Source organism: Trachemys scripta, chromosome 1, assembly GCF_013100865.1.
Source record: "Trachemys scripta elegans isolate TJP31775 chromosome 1, CAS_Tse_1.0, whole genome shotgun sequence".
Taxonomy (NCBI): domain Eukaryota; kingdom Metazoa; phylum Chordata; order Testudines; family Emydidae; genus Trachemys; species Trachemys scripta.
Genome location: NC_048298.1, coordinates 127,964,030 through 127,990,319, shown reverse-complemented (window position 1 = coordinate 127,990,319; position 26,290 = coordinate 127,964,030). Strand labels below are relative to the sequence as shown.

General features: G+C 46.9%; 2 protein-coding genes across 4 annotated transcripts; both read right to left on the bottom strand.

Moving 5' to 3' along the window:
• Nucleotides 1-2,174: 2,174 nt before the first annotated feature.
• LOC117872103 (zinc finger protein 436-like) lies at nt 2,175-3,489 on the bottom strand. Its single transcript, XM_034760228.1, is given in 2 exon segments — nt 2,175-3,137; nt 3,139-3,489. Coding segments are annotated over 2 exon segments (504 nt in total). The 3' UTR covers nt 2,175-2,984.
• Nucleotides 3,490-20,405: 16,916 nt separating this feature from the next.
• LOC117884365 (zinc finger protein 239-like) lies at nt 20,406-25,466 on the bottom strand. 3 transcript variants are annotated; one of them, XM_034784721.1, is made up of 2 exons: nt 25,236-25,466; nt 20,406-24,797 (listed from the first exon to the last, which is right to left on the bottom strand). In XM_034784721.1, exon 2 carries the CDS (start codon nt 23,959-23,961, stop codon nt 22,969-22,971), a length of 993 nt encoding a protein of 330 aa, XP_034640612.1. In that variant the 5' UTR covers nt 23,962-24,797; nt 25,236-25,466; the 3' UTR covers nt 20,406-22,968. The 3 variants fall into 3 exon arrangements, with proteins under 3 accessions (XP_034640612.1, XP_034640603.1, XP_034640622.1); XM_034784712.1 differs by having other exon boundaries at nt 20,406-23,975; nt 25,236-25,465; XM_034784731.1 differs by having other exon boundaries at nt 20,406-23,972; nt 25,236-25,465.
• Nucleotides 25,467-26,290: the final 824 nt, after the last annotated feature.

The window sequence follows — 26,290 nt, the reverse complement described above, 5'->3', positions numbered from 1 at the left end:
CAAATGATATCAGGGGCTGTTGGGGCAAATAATTCATTGGAGTGGGTTCTCAGTATGGAGGGAGAAAGCCATAGTAATTCACTGTGTTTCGAGATTAGTTGGGGATGTGTGTTTCTGTGAATGTGTGCAGGGGCAGATTAGTTTTTTGGGCAGTGGTTTGTGTGTGTGTGAGTGGGGCAGGACTGGACTGAGGAATAGATACTGTTGGCTTGCGCATAGGACAAGAGCTCCTGGGAAGGATATGATTACATCGATATCTCACTTTTCACATTTTTATGAAAGTTGCTAGTGCTTGTGGTTGTGAAGAGACACTTGAAGACATGACTCCAGTATAACTGATTTGGGGGCGTCTGCCTGAATCTGCGGAGAGCTGGGAACAATGGGGTGAATTTTCCAAGTCATCTCAATGGCATGTTGATTTCTTTGCCCGCAGAGCCCTGCCAATGTCATCCCAGCAGAGGACTGTGTGTGTGGCAGGAGAAGAAGAGCACATTGGGGCTAGATATCCAAGCAAACGGCCACTGGGATGGATTTCTGGTAAGTACTAGGGGGCCTTGTGCTGCTGTTCCTGCCTGTGGGGTGCGTGCCAGAGACGACCCTTGATGCTGTTCATGCTGCTCCTGAAAGGGTTGGGGAGATGGGTTTGTTGCCATCCCTTGGGGGGAAAGTGGTTCCATGCCACTGCCTTGCTGGGTGGAGAAGTGGGCCTCCTTTCACTGTTATTCCAAGTGGGGAGTGGGGCCAGAGTGTGAGGTTCATGTGTGAGTGTGTGTTTGTGTGTGCATGTGTGTCAGAGGGCAGGCAGATGATTAATTCACTGAGAGATAGTTAGGAATGACAGTGCTTGGTCATGGAGTGGGGGCTTCCAGCTCCTCTTCTTTAGTTTGGGTCTCAGTATTGTGGAGAGTTCATGGCAGCTCCTCTCTCAATGGGTTGAGTGCACCTGCCTCATCAGCTGCCCCTCTATAGGGATTTGTGAAGTTTCAGCCATTGGTGGCCAGTCATTATTACTGTAGCTGAGACAGGCAAAGACACGGATTGCACCTGGGGAGGTTATGCCTCTTTGAAACTCAAGGTAAGCTCCCCCAGTGCAAATGGCAACTTTGCCTGTCAACACTAGTGCTTGCTCTGATACAGCTACAACAATGGCTGCAACCCAGTGAATCACCAGTCTGGGCTGGGCCGGGCCTAAAAACATGTATGCAAATTAAAACCACCACCCCCTTTTTTTCTGAAGATGCTGGCAAGTATGAAGACCCCTGATGCAAACCCTTCTCTTGCTATTCCTCATTGTTGGCATCTCAGTTGAATCTAGGGGCTCAGGACTGTTTTTCAGAAAGAACCCCATCCCCACCTGAGAGGGGGCAGGGCCTAGCCAGAGTTCTCCAATGGGAGCAGGGGCTAATTTGCGTGCCAAGTAGGGCCACAAAATGTGCATTTTGACATTATTTCTGAAGTAATTCTTTATAAGATCTAATCAGATTGCTACTTCAGCTGGCCTTTGAGACCCTAGATTTGAAAAACCAGTACACAGCTGCATCTGCTGGTGCTTACAGTGCCTCTCCCTCGTCTCCAGGAGCTACCCCCCAGAGATGGCAGTAGTTCCTCCTGCTCTCCTCTGCTGGCCTCCTGTAGCCATTCAGGGAAGAGGAAGATACACTAGCTCATGCTGCTTAGAAGCACTGTACAGCCAGCCCTGAAGCTCCCATGCTACCCCCACTTACCCTTCCCCCAGGATTAGCTGGGCAGTAACAAGGGGTTCTTGTATTATGAAAACAGCAGAGCCTGGTAATTCTTCTCTAGTACCATTCCCCTCTCTGTCTCTTTGCACATTCTCATCTTCACTGGTTTGAGAGCCTTCCTTTCTGCATCTCCTGTCATACTTCAGCATCATAAATTCTCCTCTACCTTTGAAAAATGGATCTTTACTTTCTCTGTAGCAAAGCCTATTAATCCTTCCCTCCCCCATTAACACACTTAGGAGTGAATGGTTCTATTTATTTCAGCTCCCTGTGCCTCAGTTTTCCCATCTGTCAAGCGCTTTGAGACCTACTTATGAAAAGCATTATGTAAGAGCAAGGTGATAGTGTTATTCAATATACTATATTTTTACACCATTGATTGCTGCATTTCATACCCCCCAGGCTTTCAGCTGTCCTGTAATAGATCCCCTCTTTTATTCCATTTTAAAGCAACCTTTGCCAGGAGAATGGATAAATCCATAGTTAAAGCAAACTGGAGTTTTACTGTGATCCAGTGAAATATTCAGAATCTATTTGCTCCTGCAGCTAGACTATTGAAATGACACACTTCTCTCAAATGCATTTATTAGCTTCAGAACCTTCTAGGCCCCTCTACAGGCAGGAATAAGCAGACTTAATTTGTGTTCTGTGTGATTAAACAACGTCTGGGCTGTTTTATTAGTCTTTGTACACCTGTGATTACAAGAGGCTATTCTCTCTGTATACTTTGCAGAGTGTCTGAGTCTGCCTTCCAGAATCAATGTAACTTAATTTGCACAATAAAGAAACCCAAAGGTTTTAATGCTTCACGGGTTGACTTCAGGTTACTGGCTCCTGTGTCTTCTCTGTCAGTACTATAAATACATAAGAGAAGAAAAAAAAAAACCCTCTTATCCCTCCCAGTCTCTAGTCAATTACCCCCTAAACTCCTCTCCCTGCTAGTCTCCTGTTCAGAATCACTCCCCACAACTTGACTGATCATCCAGTGTCTGTTCTCTGCTTTCTCTTCACTTTACTTCTTACCACTCCCTCTACAAGCATCCAGTCTTTTAGTATGACAGCTCCACCCTCCCTCATGCTTCGAGTTCTTACTAGCCAATGTTCAGAACACCCAATCCCCAAATGAGCAGTAACCTCAGGAACATGTTTGCTCTCCCTCCAATGCTCAATGCTCCAGAAAATGTATTTTGTTAATTGGAAGAGTGACTGATGCATCTAAAAATGCAGCTGCCCCCCTGATTTCTACTCAACGTGGAGACTCAGATGCAATAACAGAAGCGCTTTGTTTCGGAGGCTTTCCCCATGCTGTGTACATCTGTTGGGGCTTTCCCCTTTGTGGATTCTCTGGTACCTAACAAGGTGTGAGCTCTGGCTGAAGCTTTTCCCGCACTGGGGGGCATTTATAGGGTCTCTCACACTTGTGAGTTATCTGGTGTCTCAGGAGGTCTGAGCTCTGGATAAAGCTTTTCCCACACTCCTTACAAGTGTAGGGTTTCTCTCCCGAGTGGGTTCTCTGGTGCTTGATAAAATGAGAACACCGACCAAAGCCTTTCCCGCACTTAGCACACTGGTAGCGTCTCTCTCCTGCATGGGTTCTCTGGTGGTTAACGAGGTCCGTGTTGGCACTGAAGCTTTTCCCACACACCTTACCTCTGTAGGGTGTCTCTCCTCTGTGGAGTCTCTGATGAGTTGTAAGGGGGTGGGGGACTCTCCTGGAAGCTTTTCCCACACTCAGTATATTTAACATGTGGGTTCTCTGATGTTGACTAAGCTCCGAGCTCTGACTGATGTTTTCCCCACATTTGCGCCATGTGCCCAGCCTCTCTCCTATGGGGGATTTCTAGCAAAGAGTCATTTCTTTGAGGTTCTTGAAACTTATTTCCTGGTGAGGGGTATTCCTCTCACTTTCTGACGTGCACTCACTGTCGCAGGCTTTTCCCCAGTCAGAAGTTCGGGAAATATGATTGTTGGATCTTTCCAACAACGTCTCTTGTGTTTCCACTGGCTCAGGTCCTTTATGAGAAGGAGAATCCAGCAGAAGCCTCTCCATCAAGAACGCCTCATCTTCGGGAATAAAAAGAAAATACGCACATGATTTGTGTACTTGGGACACATACAAGTGTGGAATAGGTAAACTTCAAAATCACAACCCCAAGTCAGAATAAGATAAGAGAGATAAATAGTCAGGAGCCAAATCTTCATAATCCTTGATCAGAGTACCAGAAGGGGACAAATTGTGCTTATAAATCCCATTTGAATATTAAGAGAGGTAGAGGGAAGGAAGTCAATCAGTATTGATGGAAAGCCCTCAGTGACATCTGCAACAAGGATGTGATGGCAATTGGAACAAGAGAGGACTATATTATTTGAGACAGAATCTGAAGGTTTCATGATGGCTTTTCTGAAATTCCATCTTCTTATTTATATTCTAATTGTTTTAGATTGCTTATGCTCATTCCTCACCTGTAGAGAAACCTCTCAGGATCACCTTATCCACAGAGACCTGGAGATTTGGAAAACAAGTCTCTTCCCCTTGTTCCATACAAGGGATCACATCAGGTTTGGATATTGTAATTCCTGATCACAGGAAGAAAAGCAGGTGATATCACACTTTAGAAAACAAATCATGGAGTACTTACAAAGACCATAGACCAGATTCTGACACCTTTACTCATATTGGGCTACAGCTTTCTCCATAAATAGTCCTACTGACTCCAGAGGGAGTATTTGTGGAGTAAGATACTACTCAGCATGAGTAAGTAAATTACAACATGGCCTTGTGAGGTTAAACTCACAGCTGTTCCTCGTTGACGTGGACTTGTAATCCAAAACTGATGGGAAGATGTTCAATGAGGAGAGATGTGTTGCCTCTCCTTTAGAGGCTATCACAACTTCCCTACATAGGGACTCATGGTGCACACTTATTATGCCACCTGCCAGTTCCTAAACAGTACACCGCGTCAGAATGGAGAATCGCTTCCTAAGCCTTGAAAGACCAGTGCTCCCTTTTCAGGATGAAGCCAGTCTTATTGTGAGCATGTGCCTGGTACTGGGGTAGGAGGGGAGTAGAATAATTCTGGATACGTATTATGTCTGTACATTGACAAAGACACAAAACACAAAGCCATTCTTCCTCCTTAGACATGCATGCAAGCGCTGTAGAAAGCAGAGGGACATACAGAAACTCATGACTATGCTCAGGCAGATGCCCATATACACTGTCTGTCATGTACCTCAGAGGGTTGGAAGGCAGGCTCAAACTTTAGTATTCAGGCCAGCCTCTTGTCAGGGAAGAAGTGTGTCTAGCTAGGCATGCAGGCCTAGATCCACAAAGATACTTAGGCCCTTATGGACTTAGGCACTTAAGTCCTGTTTTTAGACGTCACTGTGAGCCACAAATGCCCCACTTGGCTGCTGCCTGACCCTGTAGGCGCCTAAATTTGCTAGGCACATACGTTTTTGCAGTAAAAGTTCCCTACATGCCCATGTTTCTGCCTCTAAGCATGCGCACTGCTGCCTCACTCTAGCCCCAAACCCCAGAGCAACCCACAAAAGGGAGGAAGATAGGCACACATCTGCCTAACGTGCACAGGGCTTGATCAGGATTATAATATAGGTACAGGCCAATTTGGGCTATGTAGCTGTGTAGTAGAGTCCTTAGTGGGCTGGGTGGCCCAGTGGGTAGCATCCACTCAGCCATGGGGTAGTGGTAGGGGAGCTTAGGCCCCCCCACTCCATCAGCCTCCAACCCCAGGCCCTAGGAGGGTCAGTAGCATTGACCCTGAAGGGTGGGGACCCTCTGAGTTACCCTCCCTACCAATACTCCCTCTACTTCTGGTCCCAGATAAGGAAAAAGCCCCAACCAGGCTCAGGATACAGTCCTGGTACTTCCAAATCCACTCTGTTGCCCAAATCAATTCATTGACAGCCCAGCACAATTGGACACAAATCCTGGGATCCATATTTCAGGCACCCCAGATAAGCAATGGGGTGAATCAGCATAGGCTTGAAGTCTGTTACTGCTCCAATGAGTATCTGCATTTGGCAGCCAGACCAATCTGTACACTCACTGCACAAGCCCCTTTTAGCAAAATACAGTATTCTTGAAAAAATTAACTGAGCATAAGGGAGCCATGGATTAAAATGAAGAAAGCTTGATTGTCCGTGGCCACAACCATTCTAGAACACACATGGCTCTGGAGCTCTCACATGTGCCTTGAGAAACCAGTTATCTGTGTGTGATATATGGTTGCCAACCCTCCAGGATTGTCCTGGAGTCTCCAGGAATTAAAGATTAATCTTTTAATTAAATAGTATGTCTTGTGATGGAACCTTCAGGAATGCATCCAACCAAAATTGGCAACCCTAGCTGTGATGAGGTGTATAGACCCTATGCTGCAACAGCCATAAAGGGGTTAATGGATAGACCTGCTACTTCCCCACTTGTGGCTAATTATTTGAGGAGCAATAGCTGGGATAAAAGGCTGCAGCTTTGGCAGAAAGTGGTAGCAGCTGGAGGGGACTACATAAAGAGAGTGCTTCTACTGGGTGCTAGTGCTGCCTAAGGCACAGACCCAGAAATGCCATGGGGGTGAGAGTGCTAGGAAATAGCTATGTGAAACTGGACTTTCTTAGGACCATGTTGTTGGGCCCTTAGGAAGACTGCAATACAAGGATAAAAGTAGCTGACATGGGCCTGGAAGACCAAGAGAATGTGATCTTAAAAGGTCAGTATATTCTTAATACCCCTTTAGAGCTGGGGAATAAGATCCCCTCCACGCTGGAGCTGCAGACAGCCTGCAAGCCTAGATCACTCAGTGCCTCGTCCAGATTATATCTCCTACAGCTGTTGTTATGGTACAGGCATGCCAGGGCAGAAGAATGCTTATTAATCTTCCCAAGTATAGACTGGCTCAGAGTGTCCTAAGGCAAGCAGGGTGTGAATTTCTTAGGGTCTGGATGTGATAATAGGATGCTGTCTGGTCTCCAGAACCTCTGCTTGCATTTGAAAGCAAATGAACCCTTGAGATGTTTCTTAAGACTTTGTAGAATTTTTTTCAATTTATTGGTTGCCAACTAATCCAAGGTAACTAGCCTTTACAAAGATGGTAATCTGGACAATATAATCGCTTGCTGGTTTTTGGCTGGGAATTCTGAAGATGTGGGGGAGGAAGGAATTGTTCTGGGTCAAATAAACTATTTGATTTTTGACTATTAAACTTTTTTAAATTGCCTTTTCAGTTTGAAATAAGTGTTTTCAAATTTTCTCTTAAAATGTTTCACTTTGAAAAGTCACAACAAAATACTTTTGTTCAGAATCTTTAGTTTTTAACTGATGCAGTTCAGTAAAGTGGACACACCATTTGCAAAGTTTCAGTGTTGCTGAATTGGTGCTGCTTCCTCCTCACCCTCATTTTAACCCCCCCCCCCCACCACCACAACCACAAAAAAAAAAAAGCAAAAAAACTCCAGCAGAAAAAATGGTACCTCACTCTAGTCTGGACAATTTGTGAACTGGACACTTCATGAACATTTGTTCCAGATCACAAAAGTAGCCTGGAACAAACACTTATGGAATGTCCAGATTAGGCTTCATAAAAGATATTAACTACATTGGTTAAGAATACTAGTGTAGACATACCTCTAGTCTGGAAAAGGCCTATGTGGGTCTGCATAGATCCTGGAATGAGAGGGTTAAGAGCTGTAACTGACTATTGACCATTAGGGCTTGATTTAGATGCCTAGTGATGCTTGGCAGTGATGATTGATGATGATCTCATTTCTCATGTGAGAAGGGGGGGCAGTCACAGATTTGCACAAATTACTATAAGTGACATTTAATTTTGTGAGTGGTATTTGGGAGACTTACAAGTGGTGCTAAGTCCAAAGATCCTAGCAGAGCCCATGAGCCTAGTGAAGCCTCAATGAGGGACAGCCAGGTGGCATGCACAATCCACTTTAGAGGCATCTAACTCTGGTGACTGTGCTAGGCAGAGTTTAGAGTACCACCACCTTCTTCTCCCCTCCCAGCTCTAAAAAAAAAAATCTAACCCCTTGAATTTTTAATGTGGAAAAAATAAGCAGATATTTTCTTTTATCCATCATCAAAAAAGGACAAGCACCCAATTCTTTTCTACCTCTTCAGATCTTTAAAACACGATGTGCCAAATTTTGAACTGATTTGTGTCCACACTTATTACAATCCTTCTATTCCGCAATACTCAAGCCAGTCCCTTAATTTCTAATTAGCTTGCCATTAGGCAACTGCCACACATGCTCCCAGCAATCATCTAATCGTTGATTCTTAGACAGGAGCTCCTCAGGGCAGGAGATGTCTTATGTGTTTATACAGTAATTGGCACAATGGGACCCTGAACCTGATTAGTCTTTTGGTTGCTATTTCAATGCAAATTATTATAATAATTCTTTAGGGGCTTGTCTACATGGGGCTATTGACTAGAATAGCTATTGTGGAATTCAACTATTCTGCTAGAGCTATTCCAGAATAGCTCCATGTGTGGATGCTCTATTCCAGAATAAAAGAGGGGTTTTAATTTATTTTAGTCCAAACCATAGAGCAGGCAGGGACACAAACAAACTTTTTTTCATTTCAGCTTGTTACTTAATTGCTAGTCCCACAGTACTCCTGCCACCTCTTTCATTGCCACCCTTACGTGTTGGATTCTTCTTTTCAGTTCTCCAGATCTTTCGGATGGCGCTAAGTGTCCTTCCCAAGTACATATTCATTCTTCTGATTCAGCTTCTCTCCTAAAATTTCAATCAACAGCTCTTCCATCTTCCCTACTAGTGCAACTTCATTTTCTTTGTGTTTGCCCTCAAACCATGGTCTTGACACACATGTCCATTGGCACCATATTTACCAATTACCCTTTGTCAGTCAAAAGGGCCAGATCATATGCTAGTTTTCTGTCTTCACAGGCTTAGTCTAGGATGAAATGTCAAAACTGAGATGGAAATATGCTGATTCAGACTTACAGCTAGGCAAACAAGTGAGCAGGCAAGGCAAAATTAGGCCCCGATTCTGTAATATCCACATGGGCTGACCCCACTGAAGTCGGTGGGCCTTTGTGCAGCACAAGGGTCCATCTGCATGCAGTAACTTGCAGCATCAAGGCCTAAGACCTATATATTCAATTCTGTGTAAAGTGCTCCCAAATCAGAATGCTGCCCTTTCACAACCTCTTTGCATGAGTCCAAAGGCTATTAAGAATTGGGTCCATATGGGTTTTCTTCCTTTCTCACAGGGCCTACAACAAACAGAAGGATTCAACTCTTCTCTTTGCAAAACCAAGACACTTCCCACACAGTCTGCCAGTAACAGAAGTACGCTGCTCCCCAGATTCTGCAAGACAGAAGGATTTCCCTTCTCCCAAGCTGCCAGACTTTTGAAGGTATGACCCACTAGGTGGCTGTAGACAAGTCCCTTCACCACCTCTTTGTGCCTAATCTGTAAAAAATGGAATGGCACTGCCCTCCTTTTTAAAAATGCTTTGAGCTCTACTGAGAGCTATTTAAGAGCTAGGTATCTTATTAAAGATGCAGATAGGCACCAGTGGGATTTTCAAAAGTGTCTAGGTACCTAACTTGGCACTGAGAGGGAGGCACTGTTGCCTAGTAGATAAAGCACCACACTCAAGATACCTGGATTCTATTCCTAGCTCTTCTACTGGCCTGCTGGGTGATCTTGGGTAAGTCACTTTAATTGCTCTGTGCCTCAATTTCCCCATCATTACAAAGGAAGTCAGCATCATTATTCCCATTTTAAAGTTCTCTGGCATCTTACTGATGAAGATTGTTATATAAGAGTTAGATATTTTTTATTTTCTCCCCTCCCCCGCCCACTCCCCCATTGAAATGAATAGGAATTTGGCACCTAGCTATCTATCTGCAACTTTAGGTACCTAAATACAGGGTCGAATTTAGGGGCAGATGACCCAGGCAACCACTGGGAGGCACCACGCTCAGGGTGCTGTTTTTGTTAGTGACAAAAGGGAAAATAGAATGTTTAAAGTAAAACTTCTCAAGTATTCTGTATGTGGATTAATCTTAAAGGAAATTTTTAAAATTTGTTTATATATGGCATGAACAAATACAGATTTAACATTTCTAGTGTGCAAATTTATCATCTGACAAGGATAAATCCTACATGAAAATTGTACATCAAACTCACGAAATGGGCTACAAATGCAATAAAAATGAGGATTTCAAAAGTTAACAAATGAGGTGTCTGGGTATGTGTTCCGCAGATGCTCCTTGCCTGGGGTGCCATTTGGTTTAGGGACGGTCCTGCCGAAATACCTTTTGAAAATGTCCATAAAATGTACACCTTTCTTGAGAGTTAGACAGAAGCATTTATTCCCCCTCTTTCAGATTAATTTCAATGTATTAATTAAAATGTAAACTAAGAAATCCTATTTAGTGCTAGCAGTGAAAATGACTGTAATGACAACAAGGAGTCCGGTGGCACCTTAAAGACTAACAGATTTATTTGGGCATAAGCTTAAGAGAGGTTTTTACTCACGAAAGCTTATGCCCAAATAAATCTGTTAGTCTTTAAGGTGCCACCAGACTCCTTGTTGTTTTTGTAGATACAGACTAACACGGCTACCCCCTGATAATGACTGTAATGGAATGTTAAACTGTAATGTACTGTTCCACCACTAGGTGGCACTGTATATAAAACAGTCTAAACTAACGTGAGCCATAATTGGCAGAGCATTAAAGAATCTTATGATGAAGACACCTGGCATGTCTATAAGCAAGCTCTGTATCCAGTCCATATCTGATACAGAAGAGCATGACTGGAACCAGTCACTGATTGTTCTAGGAATCTGAAAACAAGAAGAAAAAATCATGGGAGGGAAGCACTTCCCACACTTACTGTGCCATTCTCCACTAACATGCTTCAGCGTTTGCCCTGCAGGGAACATCTTCAGTACTGAAGTTAGTTCGGCCTGTATAGCCCACTCATCCTTTTCTTCTCCAGTGAAGCTGCCAACAAAGGGGCCAGCAGTAATGGGGTAGGTTTGTGGTGAGGTCACCCATCCAGTTGGATCTAGCCTGAAACCACCCACCCCTCTCACAAGGGCAACCAAGCAAGTGGCCAGCTGGGTAATGGCTTTCAGTCACTATGGACGGCGGCTACATTGGAACTGCTACCCTGGAACCCACAGCAAGAGAACAAGATGATTGTGAAATGCCCATGTGGTGTTTTCTCTGTTTGAGGGAGGGTCAAAAGATAGGGGGAGGGAGAGGAGAGCTGGGGGTAGGAAGTGCAGGAAGGGGGAGTGGGACAAAGAAGGGTGGGGGAGTGGATGGGCAGGGTCCCCTGGGGTAAGTGGGAGAGGGAATTAATCTCAATATACAAAGTACATCATTTTTGGGGAGGGAGGAAATAAGTGAAGGAGCAGGAAATACACATACACACTACTTCCCCACCCTCCAGCTCCCTCTCTTCAACTACCACAACAGAGCTACTGCTGTGGCTCCTTCGTTAGTCGCTTCTGCATGTAAAAGTCTGATGGGGCTGATGCAGTAGTAGCTGTGTGCTGGCTTCCTCATATTATTCCTCCTCAGGCAAGTTCATTGTGTGGGATCAAAGTTCAGAAATGAGTGACCAACGGGGCATGGTGGTAACGCACAAGTCTGACCTGAAACAAAACTTAGCAACACATCTTCCCTCAGTGCCCTCTGCTAGCTCCCCCTAGAATATAGGCTCTGTCCTGACTCTCCAGGTTTCCATATGGCTGGCTGTACTACCTGGGGGGTCATGTCTCTCTGTGTGAGTAAGACCACCCCTGACAGCTATATTCCATGGGAGCTAAGCAGCTCTCAACCAATAGGAGGGGCAGAAGACAGAACATGCACTGTGGCCAAACTACAGCCCTCACTCCCCCCAAGAGACAAGAATTACAGTGGACCTTGCTGCATTCAGAATTGAAAGCAAAACTTACCTCTGAACTAGCTTACCCTCCCTAACTCTTCACAGCAGTGTGCACCCACAACAACCAACCAGGCCGGCTCCACGTTTTTGCTGCCCAAAGCGGGGAGGCTGGGGGGGTGGAAGAAGCCCCGATCTGCGGCACTTCAGCAGCAGCTCAGCCGCGCTGCTTCATTCTTCAGTGGCAATTCGGCGGCGGGCCCTTCGCTCTGAGAGGGACTGAAGGACCTGCCACCAAAGACCCGGCTGTGCCGCCCCAAGCACCTGCTTCCTTTGCTGGTGTCTGGAGCAGCCCTGCAAACAACATACTCTAAACGCATCAAGCTATTTCTCCTACCAATGGGGAAGGAAGAGAGAGATTGTTGGGATTTTCTATTTTCAGATTTAAAATTTATTAAAGTTAATGTTTAAAATTAAATATACACAAGTTAAGAGGGGAGGTACTGTACATTTGGGGTCAGGCTTGAGTTATGAGGGATTATAGGTATCGGTTACAAGGATCACAAGATTCATACAACCAGCATAGATCCAGATTGGGGTGTGGGAGTTTTTAAAGCATCACTGGATAAGTGGGCTCAGGTACGCCACTCATGGAATGTATTTAGAGTCCAAGTCAGTATCAGTGTAGCGAATAAGTACATGGGTGGGGTGCGTCAGGGAAAGAAGTGGGTTATTTCCCTGGTCAGCGGTCTTGGTTACTTGACCTGGTACTGGCGGTGTCCCATGATGTGTTCCATATAGATGGCTCTGGACCACCTAATGGTGTTGGACACCAGGAGCTGTCTCATGAACCGGGCGTAGCATCGACTGACTCCGCACGCTTTCAGTACCGGCTCGTTGTGGAGGTCCCATGAGCCCAGGACTCCCACGATCAGGGTGTGTAGCTAGAGCTCGTAGCCCTGGACTCTCAGGGTGTCGGCCAGCAGGGTGTACTTCAACGCCTTCCCTGCTTGGGCCTCTTGGAAGGCCGATGACCTATTTTCAAATGGCACCATGACGTCTACTATGAGGACCTTCTTCTTTTGTGTGTCCTATTACAGTGACGGGCACTGTCTAAGTAGGCAGATGTTTGGCCAGAGAGAATGTTATCCCATGAAAACTGATCTAATCGTTTCAAGCTAAAGGAAGGAGATATATGTTTGTTTTAATTATTCAGAAGGAATCACCTTCCTACCTCTCCTTGTTAGCTATTGGGGGGGTGGGACACACTCTCTGTCCCCCACCACTGTTCTTATATAAAATGTCACCTATGTAGCTACACCAGACTCGCTTGTATTCCCCCATACTGCATTTCCGGCAGCTCTTTCGCAGGGGACCCTGTTGCATTGCAGCTGCAAAGATTCCACTTCCCTTTCGCTCGTGTGCTGTTCCTGGGTTTCCTCCACCTTTTCTTTTCTGTCCACAGTTTATGCTTGGTGAGATGAATTATTACAAACATCCGTCATTTCCTTCTTTTTCCCTGCACCACTCCTTTGCTGTGTGTGTCTGTCATCTGTCACCCCTTTTCACCCCTTTCTTCTTTCCCTGTTCTGGCATGGCTGATAATAAATGAAACCTTGCCCATCAATACCCTGGTGGGAGAATTAGGAGAGTATCACTGGAGATGGGGATTCATCCCTTGTGCGCTGTGTGCTCCAAGCAGGAACGTACAGATTATAACTGAACCGCTTTATTAGCGTGTTACCAAAATGTGGGAGATGGTGTTGGTCAGAGCTGGGTACAGAAACCTTAGGGTATGTCTATATTGCAATCAAACACCTGTGGCCAGCCCATGTCAGCGGGCTCAGGCTATGGGGCAGTTTAATTGTGGTGTAGATGCTCAGGTTGGAGCCTGGCTCTGGGACCAGCCCGTTTCTCTCTTCCCCTGTCCCCAGGAATCAGAGCCCAGGTTCCAGCCTGAGCCTGAACATCTACACTGCAATTAAACAGTCATGTAGCCCAAGCCCCTGTCAGCTGACATACAGGGCCGGATTAACCTTTTTGTGGGCCCAGCGCCAAACATACTTGTGTGCCCCCATGTAGTTACTATGGGCCCCTTCTGAGTGTGGGCTTGGTGTGGCAGCACCATAGTATACCCAGTACTGAATCTCAGAAATTTTTTTCATTTTGATCACACACCTCTGCTTAACTATGTGTATTGCCATACACAGCTTCTGCAGCCCCGAGTTTCTCTCATTGAGCTGTACCCATGTGGGTCTACCAGTGTCCACAGTGAGCAGAACTTTCATGATGATCAGGGTAACTCCCCACAGATTTATCTCCTTCCTCATTCAGGCATTCTATAGCCATATCTCCAGTACCACACTATTTCACCAGCCACTGTATATGGTCCTGGCCTCAGATCAATAAAGTTCCACAGCCAGCAGATACCTGATCAAGTGTGACAAATTCCTCCGCCAGCACCCATCCTGCTATTTGAGCAAGCCACTTGCAAACATCATTTCTCCAACCCTGGCTCAGTGAGCACTTAGGCCCTGGGAACCTGCAGTCACCAGCCTTCATTTTCCCTCTGCTCCCATTTACATGCTATTCCACTACCTAGTCAGCACCACCTCTCCACATGCTTGTTTCCTTTCTACCTTGGATGTGCTCCCCAGACAGCTGGTCCTATTCTCCCCCTGCAAACCGGACCTGTTTCCGCTTTCCTTGCTCCCCATGACATTCCTTTCCTACTGGTGACCTCTGTTCCTTGATGTTAACTCCAGTTTCTTTATCTGCTCCTGCCTTAATGGCCCCCAGTAGTCACAGAGCCACCTGTAGCTTCTCTGGCTACAGCCATGGGGCCAATTGCCAGCGTCCAGCCTTCGACAGGTGCACCTACTAGCTGCGGGAGGGGTGGCAATTCCAAGACTGAGCACGCTCGAACCTTGCAACGGTAGCACTAGGGACTCTCAATCCTCAGCGCTGGACTTAGGCAGCTGTAGACTCTGCAGTTAGGTGCTTCCCTACTCCAGGTCAAGGCTTTAAGTATCTGAGATGCCCATCACCTGCAGCAGGGGCCCCCAATTCCTATGCACCCAACAGCTAACACATAGTGAAGAAGGTGCAGCCTGGATGATTTCCGAGGCTGGGGCACCAGGAGATTCCCCATTCCTGAGCAGCAGTTCTGCAACAAGCTCACACCATCCCCCCTGCTGTGGGACTGGGACCCTGTGAAGACAGTTGAGTTACCCCATGTATAAGCAGTTCCACCCAAAGCCTGTTGAAGTCAGTGGGAGTCTTTTCATTGTCTTTAATAGGCTGTGTATAGAAGCAAAGGGACTAATTCTAGACTCTAGGGGCTTGTCTATACTTACGCTCTGGTTCGGCGGCAGGCAATCGAACTTCTGGGTTTGATTTATCGCGTCTTGTCTGGACGCGATAAATCGAACCCAGAAGTGCTCCCCATCGACTCCAGTAATCCTGCTCGGCGAGAGGAGTACGTGGAGTCGACGGGGGAGCCTGCCTGCCGCGTCTGGACCACGATAAGTTCGAACTAAGGTACGTCGACTTCAGCTACATTATTCACGTAGCTGAAGTTGCGTACCTTACTTCGAATTGGGGGGTTAGTGTAGACCAGGCCTAGGAGTACAGTGCATTCTAAACACTATGCTGCACTGGTTTACTATTGTAAACAGGAGGGACTCACATTACCTAGTGAACAATCAACACCTCCTGCAGCACTTAACTTTTTCTGAGAGGCCTCCCACCCAATTATTAAATGCAAACCTGCTTACCTTACAAGGTTTGAAAATATCAGGTGGTATGGTTACAAAAGCAAGGCACTTCTGAATTCTGTAGGAATTTTGTATGTGCACAGAACGCAGGACCAGTTCCTGCATGGTTACAGAATTGCAGTAAAGTGGAACAATTTTCAGTTTGTGTGAATAGAGGATATCTGGATCCATATTGTAAGACTGTCCCACATAATGAGGAAAAGTTGAGGTGCTTTTGCTGTTCTTTTGTTCCACTCTTAGTTTCTGTGGACAACTTGCCAATGCAAGTCACTGTCACCTTCTTTTTAAACAAACAAACAAAAAATGGTAATGGTTGTTGAAAATAGCAATTCTGGTCCTAGTTAGCATTGGGAAGATGTCAGGATTTGTTGCTCAATTTTATCCTACTTTTTCTACAGCAAATTACAGTGGATCAGTATTTGATTTGGGAGAAATGAAATAACAGAGAGCGGCCCAAATTGAACTTGAGTGCTCCTGAAATTTGATGGCGTTCAAATCTGGAAAGGAGGTGCTAGATTCCCTTTCTGAATATTAGATAAATCTGGAAAGAAAAAGCCAATTTCTGCTTCTGTCTCTCAGAGGTGGAAATTGAGTCACATCCTCCTGTGTGCCTGGTACTGTACCTAAAGCTGCTCAAGTAGAGCCTTCCCTCTCTTACTTATTTTAACTTCTCCTGGTGGGGTCCACATACCTCCCTTGCTAGGCTTCAGAAGAGGCACATTGTCCATTCATTCCACCCAATTCCTTCTTTGGGGGCTGCCGGCTGAGGCCACCAGCATCCCTAATCCAGTCTGGGGAAGTCTTCTGAGCGTGATATCTGGGCCAAAGCCTTCTACTTCTTGTGCATACATGTTCCCCAGTCACAGTACCACCCTCTTCTCGCAGCCTGCTCCCCATTCACAGCAAGCCGGTGCATCCAGGGTCACCAGCCCTGGCAGCTTCCCTACTCCCTCCCCCTCCCTTTCCTGTTCACGGTAGCCAAGGGAATGCTGGGAAATGTAGTTCCTTCCCTGCTCCAGGGCTGACTCTCCAGGCAGGGAGCTGGCCAAGGAACTACAGCTCCCGGGATCCCTTGGGCTCTTGGCTTCCGGGCTGGATCCCTGCAGGCAGAGGATGAGAGTTGGAGCGTTGTTGCCTGTCTCTGGGCTCGGTGCGGGCGATAGAATGTAGCAGGGCCCTGGTACAGTATATCCCGGGACGGGGGTGATTGGCAGTCTGCCGGCCTGTGGGGGAGTAAGTGGGGCTGGGGAGGTTGGTAGCCAGGGTGCTGCTGCTTGCTCTCTCTCGGGCCTCTCGCAGTACTGCAGGAGGGGAGAAGGCGGGCGTTAGGGGACCCTTCTGAGCGTGGGCCCGGTGCCACAGAACCATTGGTGCCATGGTAAACCCAGTACTCCTGACACGTGTTAGCGGTGGGTGTTTAATTGCAATGTAGACATAACCTCAGAGCCCAGAACAGGCCTTTCCACTGGGGCTGGGGTGTCATCCCTTTTGTCATCGCTGTCCATTCTTGATCTGGTGCCAGGTGTCTACATAGGTATCAGGGATAGAAAGCTGGGATCAGGAAATGCACATTTTACCATACCCCTACTTCCTACTCCTCTCTAGGACATTGAGGATTTAGAAGCTGTGTGGTTTTTAACTCTAGGTACTATGATAACACTGCTAATATAATACTTACAAAAATAATTCCTAGGGACAATCATCCAGATATTGGGTGACCCGGACCAGAAGGTTGTGTGGCCATTCCTGCTGATTTCAGCTTATTCTTTAACAGAAACATCTTAATTATTAAACCCACACGAAGTTTGGGCCCTCAGAAAATGCACATTCAGAAGTTGGACTGTACAGAGATCCCCTTCACAAAGACCTGCAATCTTCCATCCCTAAACAACCCCCTTCCTCCACAGGTTCCCTCTACTTGCAGTTGTCTTTGGGGAAGACATGGCTCTCTAATGTCTTCTGGGGACATCTCCTCTACTCCCTGGAGAATTGAGGGATATGGGGCATCTCTACTCTCTTAAGGGAAAGGAATTCAGGGCTTTTCCCCAGTTTTTTTCCCCCACTCGTGACCCTTGCTCATATATCTCATAATGGATTTATGATATTTGCGCACGCAAATCATCTTCATACAGTATTAGGTACCAGTCATTACAAATCAAGCCCTAAAAACCAAGCAAACATTACCAAGATTTCATTATGCCAATATGTGTAATATTGACAGAGAAGTGGATGTAGAGCTGGAAGCCCCAAACTGAATTCTATTCCTACCTCTGCTACTGCCTTGCTGTTATAATGGTCTACTGCACTTATATAGTGTACATGCTTTGGGCTCAATTCTCCATTTCAGACGAGATACACTCGATGCAGAAGTGGGTGGGGGTTAGCATTGCCAACCCTCCAGGATTGGTCTGGAGTCTCCAGGAATTAAAGATTAATCTTTAATGAAAGATTATGTCATGGGATGAAATCTCCAGGAATACATCCAACCAAAATTAGCAACCCTAATGGGGGAGGGGGGCGTCTGTGTGAATGTGTGTATGTATGTGTGTAAAACTGTTTTCAGTCACCTTTGCATCTCCCTCTATTCTCATTTCTTCCAGGCATCTGCATGGCTCCCAGTGTAAGGTAGAGCAGCCTCAGGGCTTCTCTAATTTATGCAGTGCTGTGCTGCACCAGCCTTTCAGGAACTAAAATAGCAGCCAATAGCCGGAGTGCAGCAGCACTGTGGCCACATCCTCTTCCCTGAGGCTATGCCTTCCAGCCCACCCCCCTCTATGCAGGAGCTGTTGGGGAAAGGCTTACCTCTACAATCCCCTTGCCTGCAGGTAGTCTCTCCAGTTCAGCCAGACTTCCAACCAGAGGATCTGGCACATTATTAAATTGGGGTAGGGGCAAAGGTGGCTGTGAATCCCTTCTACGTGCTCTTGATCCCTGAGGCCACTTTGAGCTGCTGTAATTGATAACTGCCTGCATTGGCCAATGGGGGCATAACATGTTCTGATAGTGCCCTCATGCTCCCAACACTGGTTCTATGCCACCTGGAGATCCCTCTACAGCAGGGGAATCCTCAGTTGACCTTTTAGTTGCCCTTAAAGCTGGCCTGCTTTGCCCTGTTGAAGTGCAGCAAACAAGCTGTACTGGGCCCCAGGGTGTGGCCCTGGTCTCAGTTTTCCCATCTGACAAATGATTCACAGAGGTACCCTGGAGCTTATTTAGCTCAATGCAAAACTGACATTTGTTTAACTGTCACTCATTGACTTCAGGAGGCATGTGGGAAGGTAGTTCCTAAGCATGACACGCAAAAGGGTACCTGTGGTTAGACCACTTACACTGTATGTTTCAGGGGAACCAATGGGACAAGTTTGTGGGAGGAAACCTGGACAGGAAGCAAGGCTCAGTGCGGCAGCATCATCCCCAGTCAGATGCTACACAGTGCATGCACAGTTTCTATAAATAACATTCTGCTTCCACGCTGTTGCACAAAATGAAGGAAGTGACTGATGAGAGGTTGACCAGCTCTGCGTTTGTGGCTTCAGACACTGGGCCCTATGTGGTGTGCGAAGCACAGAATTGCCATGGGATGGCTAAAACAGAGATTTAGTGACATGCCCTGGGTCCATGGAACACATTGAACCAGCCCCTCTGGTCTCGCTGAGCTGTGCTTTGCACAGGATCCAAGGGGGTAGGGGCAAAGGTGACTGTGAACCCCCTTTACATACTTTTGATCCCCAGGGCCAGTTTGGGCTGCTGTAACTGATGACTGCCTGCATTGGCCCATGGGGGTGCACTAGCACTGTGATCTAGTTGACTAGGTCTGATCCTAAGAGTCCAGATTGTGTGACTTGAGGCAAATTACTTAATCCCTCTGTACTTTTATTTACACAATTTAAAAAGGCCCCACAGCGTAAGCTAGGGCAGCTCCAATTTGTACTTCTGTTCTATTCAGGTTGTTATGCCACACTCATCATTGTGTTATCTGAGCACCTTCCAGCAATGCATTAAGCAGTGTGACTAATACATGTCATGTGTTTGTTCTTCATCCTCTCCCCAGAGGGAGAAGCGTGTGCAGTTTCTTGTTTCAGTGTTTTGTTTTTAAAAAAAAGTTCCTATAGGGTTTGTGACAGCAGGGAAAAGGGCCAGTTTCCCCTGGCTACATCTCCCTCTGCCTTCGATCTGCTCCATCTCTCCTCCATTCTGCCTCTTACATGCCCTGACACATCCTGGATGCCCTCTACTCTGGAGGGAGAAGGACTCCTGCAGAGGAGGCACAGAACCCCCATGCACTGGGCATATTCACTGGGTGTGGTTTATTGCTGCCTTACAGCCCCCTTTGGGCTAGCCTAGTTGGTGCAAAGGGGAAGCTATTCATCTGGCTCAGTGTGTTCCATTGGGGTGGGTTGGTTTGTTTTTTTATATGCACGCACCTCATTGATGGCTCCTGAGACCAAGCATAGAAAATTTCAGCCCAAAAGGAATTTGCCAAAGTTATGAGCTATAATGAGAGATGGGGTTATAATGGAAAGTGCATTTCAGCCTTCGCTGTAGCACTCTCTGTCACATTTGCTATTCTAAGGAGGAATTACAGAACAGATCACAAACCACCAAGCTGCCAGGACTGTGGGAATAACCCCTCCTACCCAGACCTCAGCTCTGTTGTAGCCACGTTCATCTCACAGTGGGTTATTCTAGAATGAGATTACACCACTCGGCCACTCCTGTAAGGGAGTGAGTAGGTTGTTTCATGCTCTGGGCTTTTATCTTAGATCCACACAGATAGATTAGATGAAACTGAACACAAATCCTAAGAATTCCCATCATCTCCAGGTTTTTATATGGGTTACATGGCAGCTGTGCTAGACAAAACCCATCTCGCTGTGAAGAGGTCACACCCATTCATTTCCAAATCTGGTCCCTACTGGGGCCATGAAACTGGGGAGTTCAAGATCTCACTCAGAGGGGGGGGAAAAAAGATGGGAAAGCAGAAAGTATTGGAAAGAGAGATTTTATTTCAGAGACATTATTAATCCATTAATCAATCTGTTTTAGGTACTTCTAAGGTGCCTTGGTATCACTGTGGTTTCTAAGCACCAGTCGCACAATAGGAAGCTAGAGTATTCTAAAAAGCACCATTAAACTGACAGGAGGACCTAGGCACCTGATAGGAACCGATACCTGGGATGGTGTATGGCCAGAACATTAGACAATCTCCATGGAATTTCTGTTTAAATGAGAAAATTTACCATTTACCAAGGTTTTTCCAATAGTAGCTAAATATGATCCAGAGAGAGAAGACAAATTGTAAAGAAGCTACTAGGGAGGAGACAGGCTTCACTCCTGTCCGCAAGAGTCCATATATCCAGCAGTTTGGGAGCAGGCTTTCCAGCTCTCAGCGACCTCTTAAATTTACACATACCTCTCTCTCCTGCATTCCGCTTATGAGGCTCTGTGCCCCCGGTAGAGATTAAAGTCCTGCTGGAAGAGGAACATATACTGTAACCGCTACATGAGCAAAGAAATGGCAGTGCCCAGATCACCCTTCGACAGCTATATCACTATGGGAAGGACAGGATGTGGGGAAGCTAATGATTTCAGCTGTGTGGCAGTGAACAGGGGAAATAAATCTAGTATGGGGCACAAAGGAAATTCGAAAGACACTGATTACAGTGTCTTCATAAGAGTGGTGAACAACCTTAGCAGCTCTGGCAATGGGCCCTGAGCCCTAAGACTACACTGAATCTGCATACAATTTTAAATAAGTTTACATAAAGATTTTAATCAGAAATAAATGCACACAGTTATTTTTAATTTATAGAGCACTGTTAAATGTACACAGCACCGTACAAAGAACATAGAAGGACAACATATGCTCGGAGGACTGCAGGGGAAGGAGTTTTCGGTGAGGAAAGTGCCATTGCTTCTCTGAGACCAAATTCTCGATGCCAGGTTTTCCTTTGAGTTGGTCTCAAGCATTAGGAGTTGCTGGCTTAAGTCCAATAATTGGCTGCAGTGTTTTGATTTATTCAGATTCATAACAGAAAAGTTCCATTCACTGGAACTACCCCAAACTGCAGCCCCCATCACTGAATTCTAGAGCTCTGCCAGATCAGCCATGCAGCAGGCATTTACCAAAGTTCAGTATGTTTCCTTCATAAAATTTGGATGTGAAAAGATCAGACCATTAAAAGTCAGTCAACTTTAGCTGAACTTTGGCTTAATCTTTGAGTCTGCAAATTGAAAAGCATGTATGCCCTTTGAAAGTACGTAGAGCAAATGAGTCCTGGAATTTCTGGATCCATCCAGCATCTGTCTGACTCTCTGTCAGATTTCTGGAGCATTTGTTGGGAAGTCAAAACCAAAAACCCATTGGTCTGAAGTTGTCCATGGAAAATACTTGCAGTTGCAAGCAAAAGCCTTAGATCCCCTGCAGCTTCAAAGAAAGGCATCCACTCCACAAAGTTCCTCCACTTCCTCGAGCAGCGGGAAACAAAGGTCCCTGCTCCTCCAGGAGTTGCAAGCAAGTTCCCTGCTCCCGTCAAAGTTTAATATTTCAAAATACATTTAAATAATATTTTGTCATCTGTTGAGAGTCCAGAAGTGGCTTCAAGTTCCCAAAGAGTTCTGATCCCTTAGAGAGTGGCAAGTTTTGCCGAGCTAGCTACAGAATGAGCCTTTCACAAGCTTTCTTGGCCAGCAACTGCTCAGACTCCTGGATCTGCTCCGTAGCTTTAGCACACACAGGAGTTCTTTATTCTCCTGCCCCCCAGACCCTCCATTGGCTCTCGCCAGTACTCCACCCTTCTGGAGATATTGTGAAGCCATGGAGCCAATTACAGAAATAATAAGCACATCACAGAACTAATACGTCTTCTCTATTCCTAATTTCTAGGATATCCAGCCACACTGGATAAACACATCAGCTTGATACTTTTGCTAAAATAACTAGCAGTAAAACGGTCAAATATATTACAATTTAAATGTTTCATGGTGAGTCTTCAATGTTAGCACCCTAAACAGAGGAGCAGGGCATCTCTTGGAGTGGTTTCCCGCTTATTTGCCTGCAGATGCAGGCAGTTATTAGCACTATGTTGGGTCACATTCTGAAGTCATTCTTCACAACTGTAAGGGCTACAAACTTAATATAGGTACAGAGAGGAGAACTTAAATTGTGCAAAACTGAGGTGTCACCAGTAGGCTGCAAGTTGTGTGCCACAATCTTATAAGCTGCAGATGTGACCCAGAGCCAAATTACCGCTTGGCATTTTTACCTTCACTTCAAAATAAAATAATTTAAAAAGGAACAAACCAAAACAAACAGGAAAATTGACCCTGTCATTTCATCACCTGCCAGGTCTGAGATTCCAGACTGATCCATGTCCCAGCACACTGCTCCTTGGCTCCCACCACTCTGTGACCCCAAACATTGCCTGTCATCCCAGGAATGTGTTCCACCCTCCTCTTTGATTTAGTCACCCACACTCCCAATTGCTGCAGATGTTTCATGTGCCTTCATGGCACCATACTTGCCCAGGGACCGAGCCACTGCTGCTCCCTACCATACGTGCACTCTCTGATGCGACACTAAGTACGAGTTGCGGCTGAAGCTCTTCCCACACTGCGCACATTTGAAGGGCTTCTCCCCAGTGTGCGTCCTGCGGTGCCGGATCAGGGTGGAGTTGTCGCTGAAGCTCGTCCCACACTCGGAGCACTTGTAGGGTTTCTCTCCTGTGTGCGTCCTGCGGTGCTGGACAAGGTGAGATCTCTGGCTGAAGCTCTTTCCGCACTCAGGACACATGTAGGGCTTCTCTCCTGTGTGGGTCCGGCGGTGGATGATCAGCTTAGAGCTCTCACTGAAACATTTGTCACAGTCCGTGCACTTGTAGGGCTTCTCCCCTGTGTGCAGCCGCTGGTGCGCGATGAGGTTGGAGCTGTCACTGAAGCATTTCCCACACTCAGGGCATTTGTAGGGCTTCTCACCCGTGTGGAAGTTGGCATGTCTGATGAGCCCTGAGTTCTGGTAGAAGTTCCTCCCACATTTTGCACACACATAGGGCCTCTCTCCGGTGTGGTTCCTTTGGTGCTGCACGAGATGCGTGCTCTGGCTGAAGCTCTTCCCACAGTCTTTGCATTGGTAGGGTCTCTCCCCCGTGTGGATTCTCTGGTGCTGGATAAGGTGCGAGCGCCGGCTGAAGCTTTTCCCGCACTCGGTGCACACATAGGGTTTCTCACCAGTGTGGATCCGCTGATGGCGGATAAGGTCCGAGCTCCGGTTGAAGCTCTGCCCACATTCAATACAAATGTAAGGCTTCTCGCCCAGGAGAGTTTTCTGGTGAACGATAGTGTCTTTGCGTTTCCTGAAGCCTCTTTCACAACGAATAGCTTTTTCCTGTCTCTCCTCTGGAGAATGTATCTCCTGCCTCTCACAGGCTTTGTTCTGGTCAGAACTCGGAAAAGCTTCCCTTATGAAAAAGTCTGATAATGTCCCAGGGGCTTCCACTGGCTTGGGACCTTCCTGCTGAGGATCCTCCTCCTCATTTTCATTCATGTTCCCATCACCTGCTGGAACAGAATGAGAATCCAGACATACAGCACCCTCTGCTGTTCCAGTCCTGGGCTCTCCCTCTCTTCACTGCTCTGCCAAAGCATTTCATTTCTGACCTATGCCTCCCCTTGCTATTCCTATAGACTCAGAGCTCTGGCACCAAACCTCAGTCCTGATCTGCATCTGTGACTGTCCTGCACTCTCTCCCTTTCATTCCCCACATATTTCCTCCAGTAGCCCAGACCCTCAGAGAAAGAGGGCAAAAGCCTGATTCTGTTCTAATTTACACCAGTGTCATTCCAGTGATTTAATCTGAGTTGCCCTGGATTTACACTGGCCTAAGTGAGAGAAGTATCAGTCCCACAGAATCCAGGCTCATGAAGCAGATACCCTGACTACAAACAATGTGTTTAGGCAGCTACACTGGAAGCAGCCTTCCCTGACATCTCTTATCTCCTGCTCTGAGAAGAATGGGAAAGAATTCCCTTCATGGACACTGTACACTGGCTCCCACAGTTCCCCCTGTTCATAAATCCCAATTCACCACTCACTGGTATCATGGGATGTGTTCGGTCCCCCTCGACACCCTTTCACTTGCACAAAGCACTGAGCCTATCCTCATAACGATTTTAAGACGAGGGAAGTGAGGAAGGGAAAAGGAAGAGAAGAAGTAGAATAGTGAAGACAAAGATGAGGGAGGTGAAGGTAGAGAGATGAGACAGAGACAATAAAAAACGGGAGCAAGATCTGCTGAGGGCACAGAGCAGAAACAGAGAGAGGAGGAAGAGACACAGAAAAAGCGGAGGGGGCTGAATCTTGGGATCCTCACATCAGCGTTCCTAGACCAATAAAAACAATCGAGCTTAGCAGTGATCTGCAGGGAAAGGCACCTACCAGAGGGACATACACCAAACCAGCATTTAGCCCTCTCCCCTGCCTCCCCAATTACCTCTCTCCCGCAGACAGTTAACTGACAGCATTTGGGGCTACAACAAGAACATATCCCCCAGGGGACTCTGGGGCAACCCACATGCCGCTATTTAGCCCCAGCCTTTGTGACAGCGGAAGGGGACTCTGCCGGGCTGTAGCCGCACAAACCCCCGTGTGCTGCTGTCTCGGAGCTGGCTGGTTTTTCTTTCCTTTCTCAGTCATCATAGCCCAGCCTCACGGGCAGCAATTTCTTGCCTCTCAGCTGTTGTTTTCTCTCCCCCACCCCTCCCCTGGAGCTGCATTTCCACCCTCTCCCATTATGGTAGGCTCCCCCATCCCTGACTCACCTCTCCCACTGGCAGCACAGAGGTGTATTTTATTCCCTTATGCTCTCTGGCAAGGGCGGGGGAGGGATCATTGGAAGCAGGGGTTCAGGCACTTTGGCTACTAGATGCTCCCCCAGCCCCAAGGAGCAGACAACAGGCTCCAGGGTAATGGACTGCTGGGAATAGGAAGTCCCTTATTTCTGAAGTCCGCCAACCTCCCCCGTCCTGTCCCCCTGCCTGTAAATACTTCCTGCTTCTCAGTAGGCAATGGGTGAGGGCTGTGCTCTATGGTTGTAACCCTTACATCCCCAGGCGAGAGGCGAGCGGGATTGGCAACCCGGGGACACCGGCTGCATTTTTTGAAGTCGAGATTTTAAAGAAAAAAAAAAGTCACACTTGCACGGGGTTTGTGTGATCACGGAGGGGGAATCAATCTTTTGTTTGTGGGCAGTTCAGGAAAATCACCAGAATTATACCGAAAATACACTGGGGAGAAGGGGGGCAGTCTCCCTTTCATGTCTGACCAATGCATCCCTGTGCCCGGGAGCTGGAACGGTTTGATTCAATGGCTCTCAGCAACCCCACTATACAAACAGTAAACCCTGTATGTGATGGAAACCACTTCACGCCAGGGGGTGCAGGGGCACCCCTAGTTCCAGCACCTATGTCCCTGTGCATTCTTCCCAAGCCTCTCCTCTGCTCCTGTCCAGGGAACTTTCACTAGCAATCCCCCGCCTCTCTGCTGCTCTCTTTCTTGCCTGGACACTGGCCCCTAGCCAGGTATCTTTCCTTAGATGTTGTCCCCTGAGTAGCTCTCTCTGCCAAGAGAGACACTGCCAGCTCCTTTCCCTGGCCCGGCCTCCTGCTCAAGCCTTTCCTTCCAATGTACACAGCCTCCCACCGTCCCCTGCCTTCTCCCTCCTCAAAACAATCAGGGGCCAGCTCCATCCCCTTACACTCTGGGCTGTGCCTCTCAGGACACTGTCCGTGCCCTTTTAGTCCAGCAGCCAAAGAGGTGGAAGGAGACAAGCACAACTGGGCTGGAGCTGACTCGCTGCAGGTTGAAGAGGTGCATA

What these genes read in the sequence shown, in the direction of transcription:
- LOC117884365 (XM_034784721.1), bottom strand. Translation starts at nt 23,961, where the DNA reads ATGAATGAAAATGAGGAGGAGGATCCTCAGCAGGAAGGTCCCAAGCCA.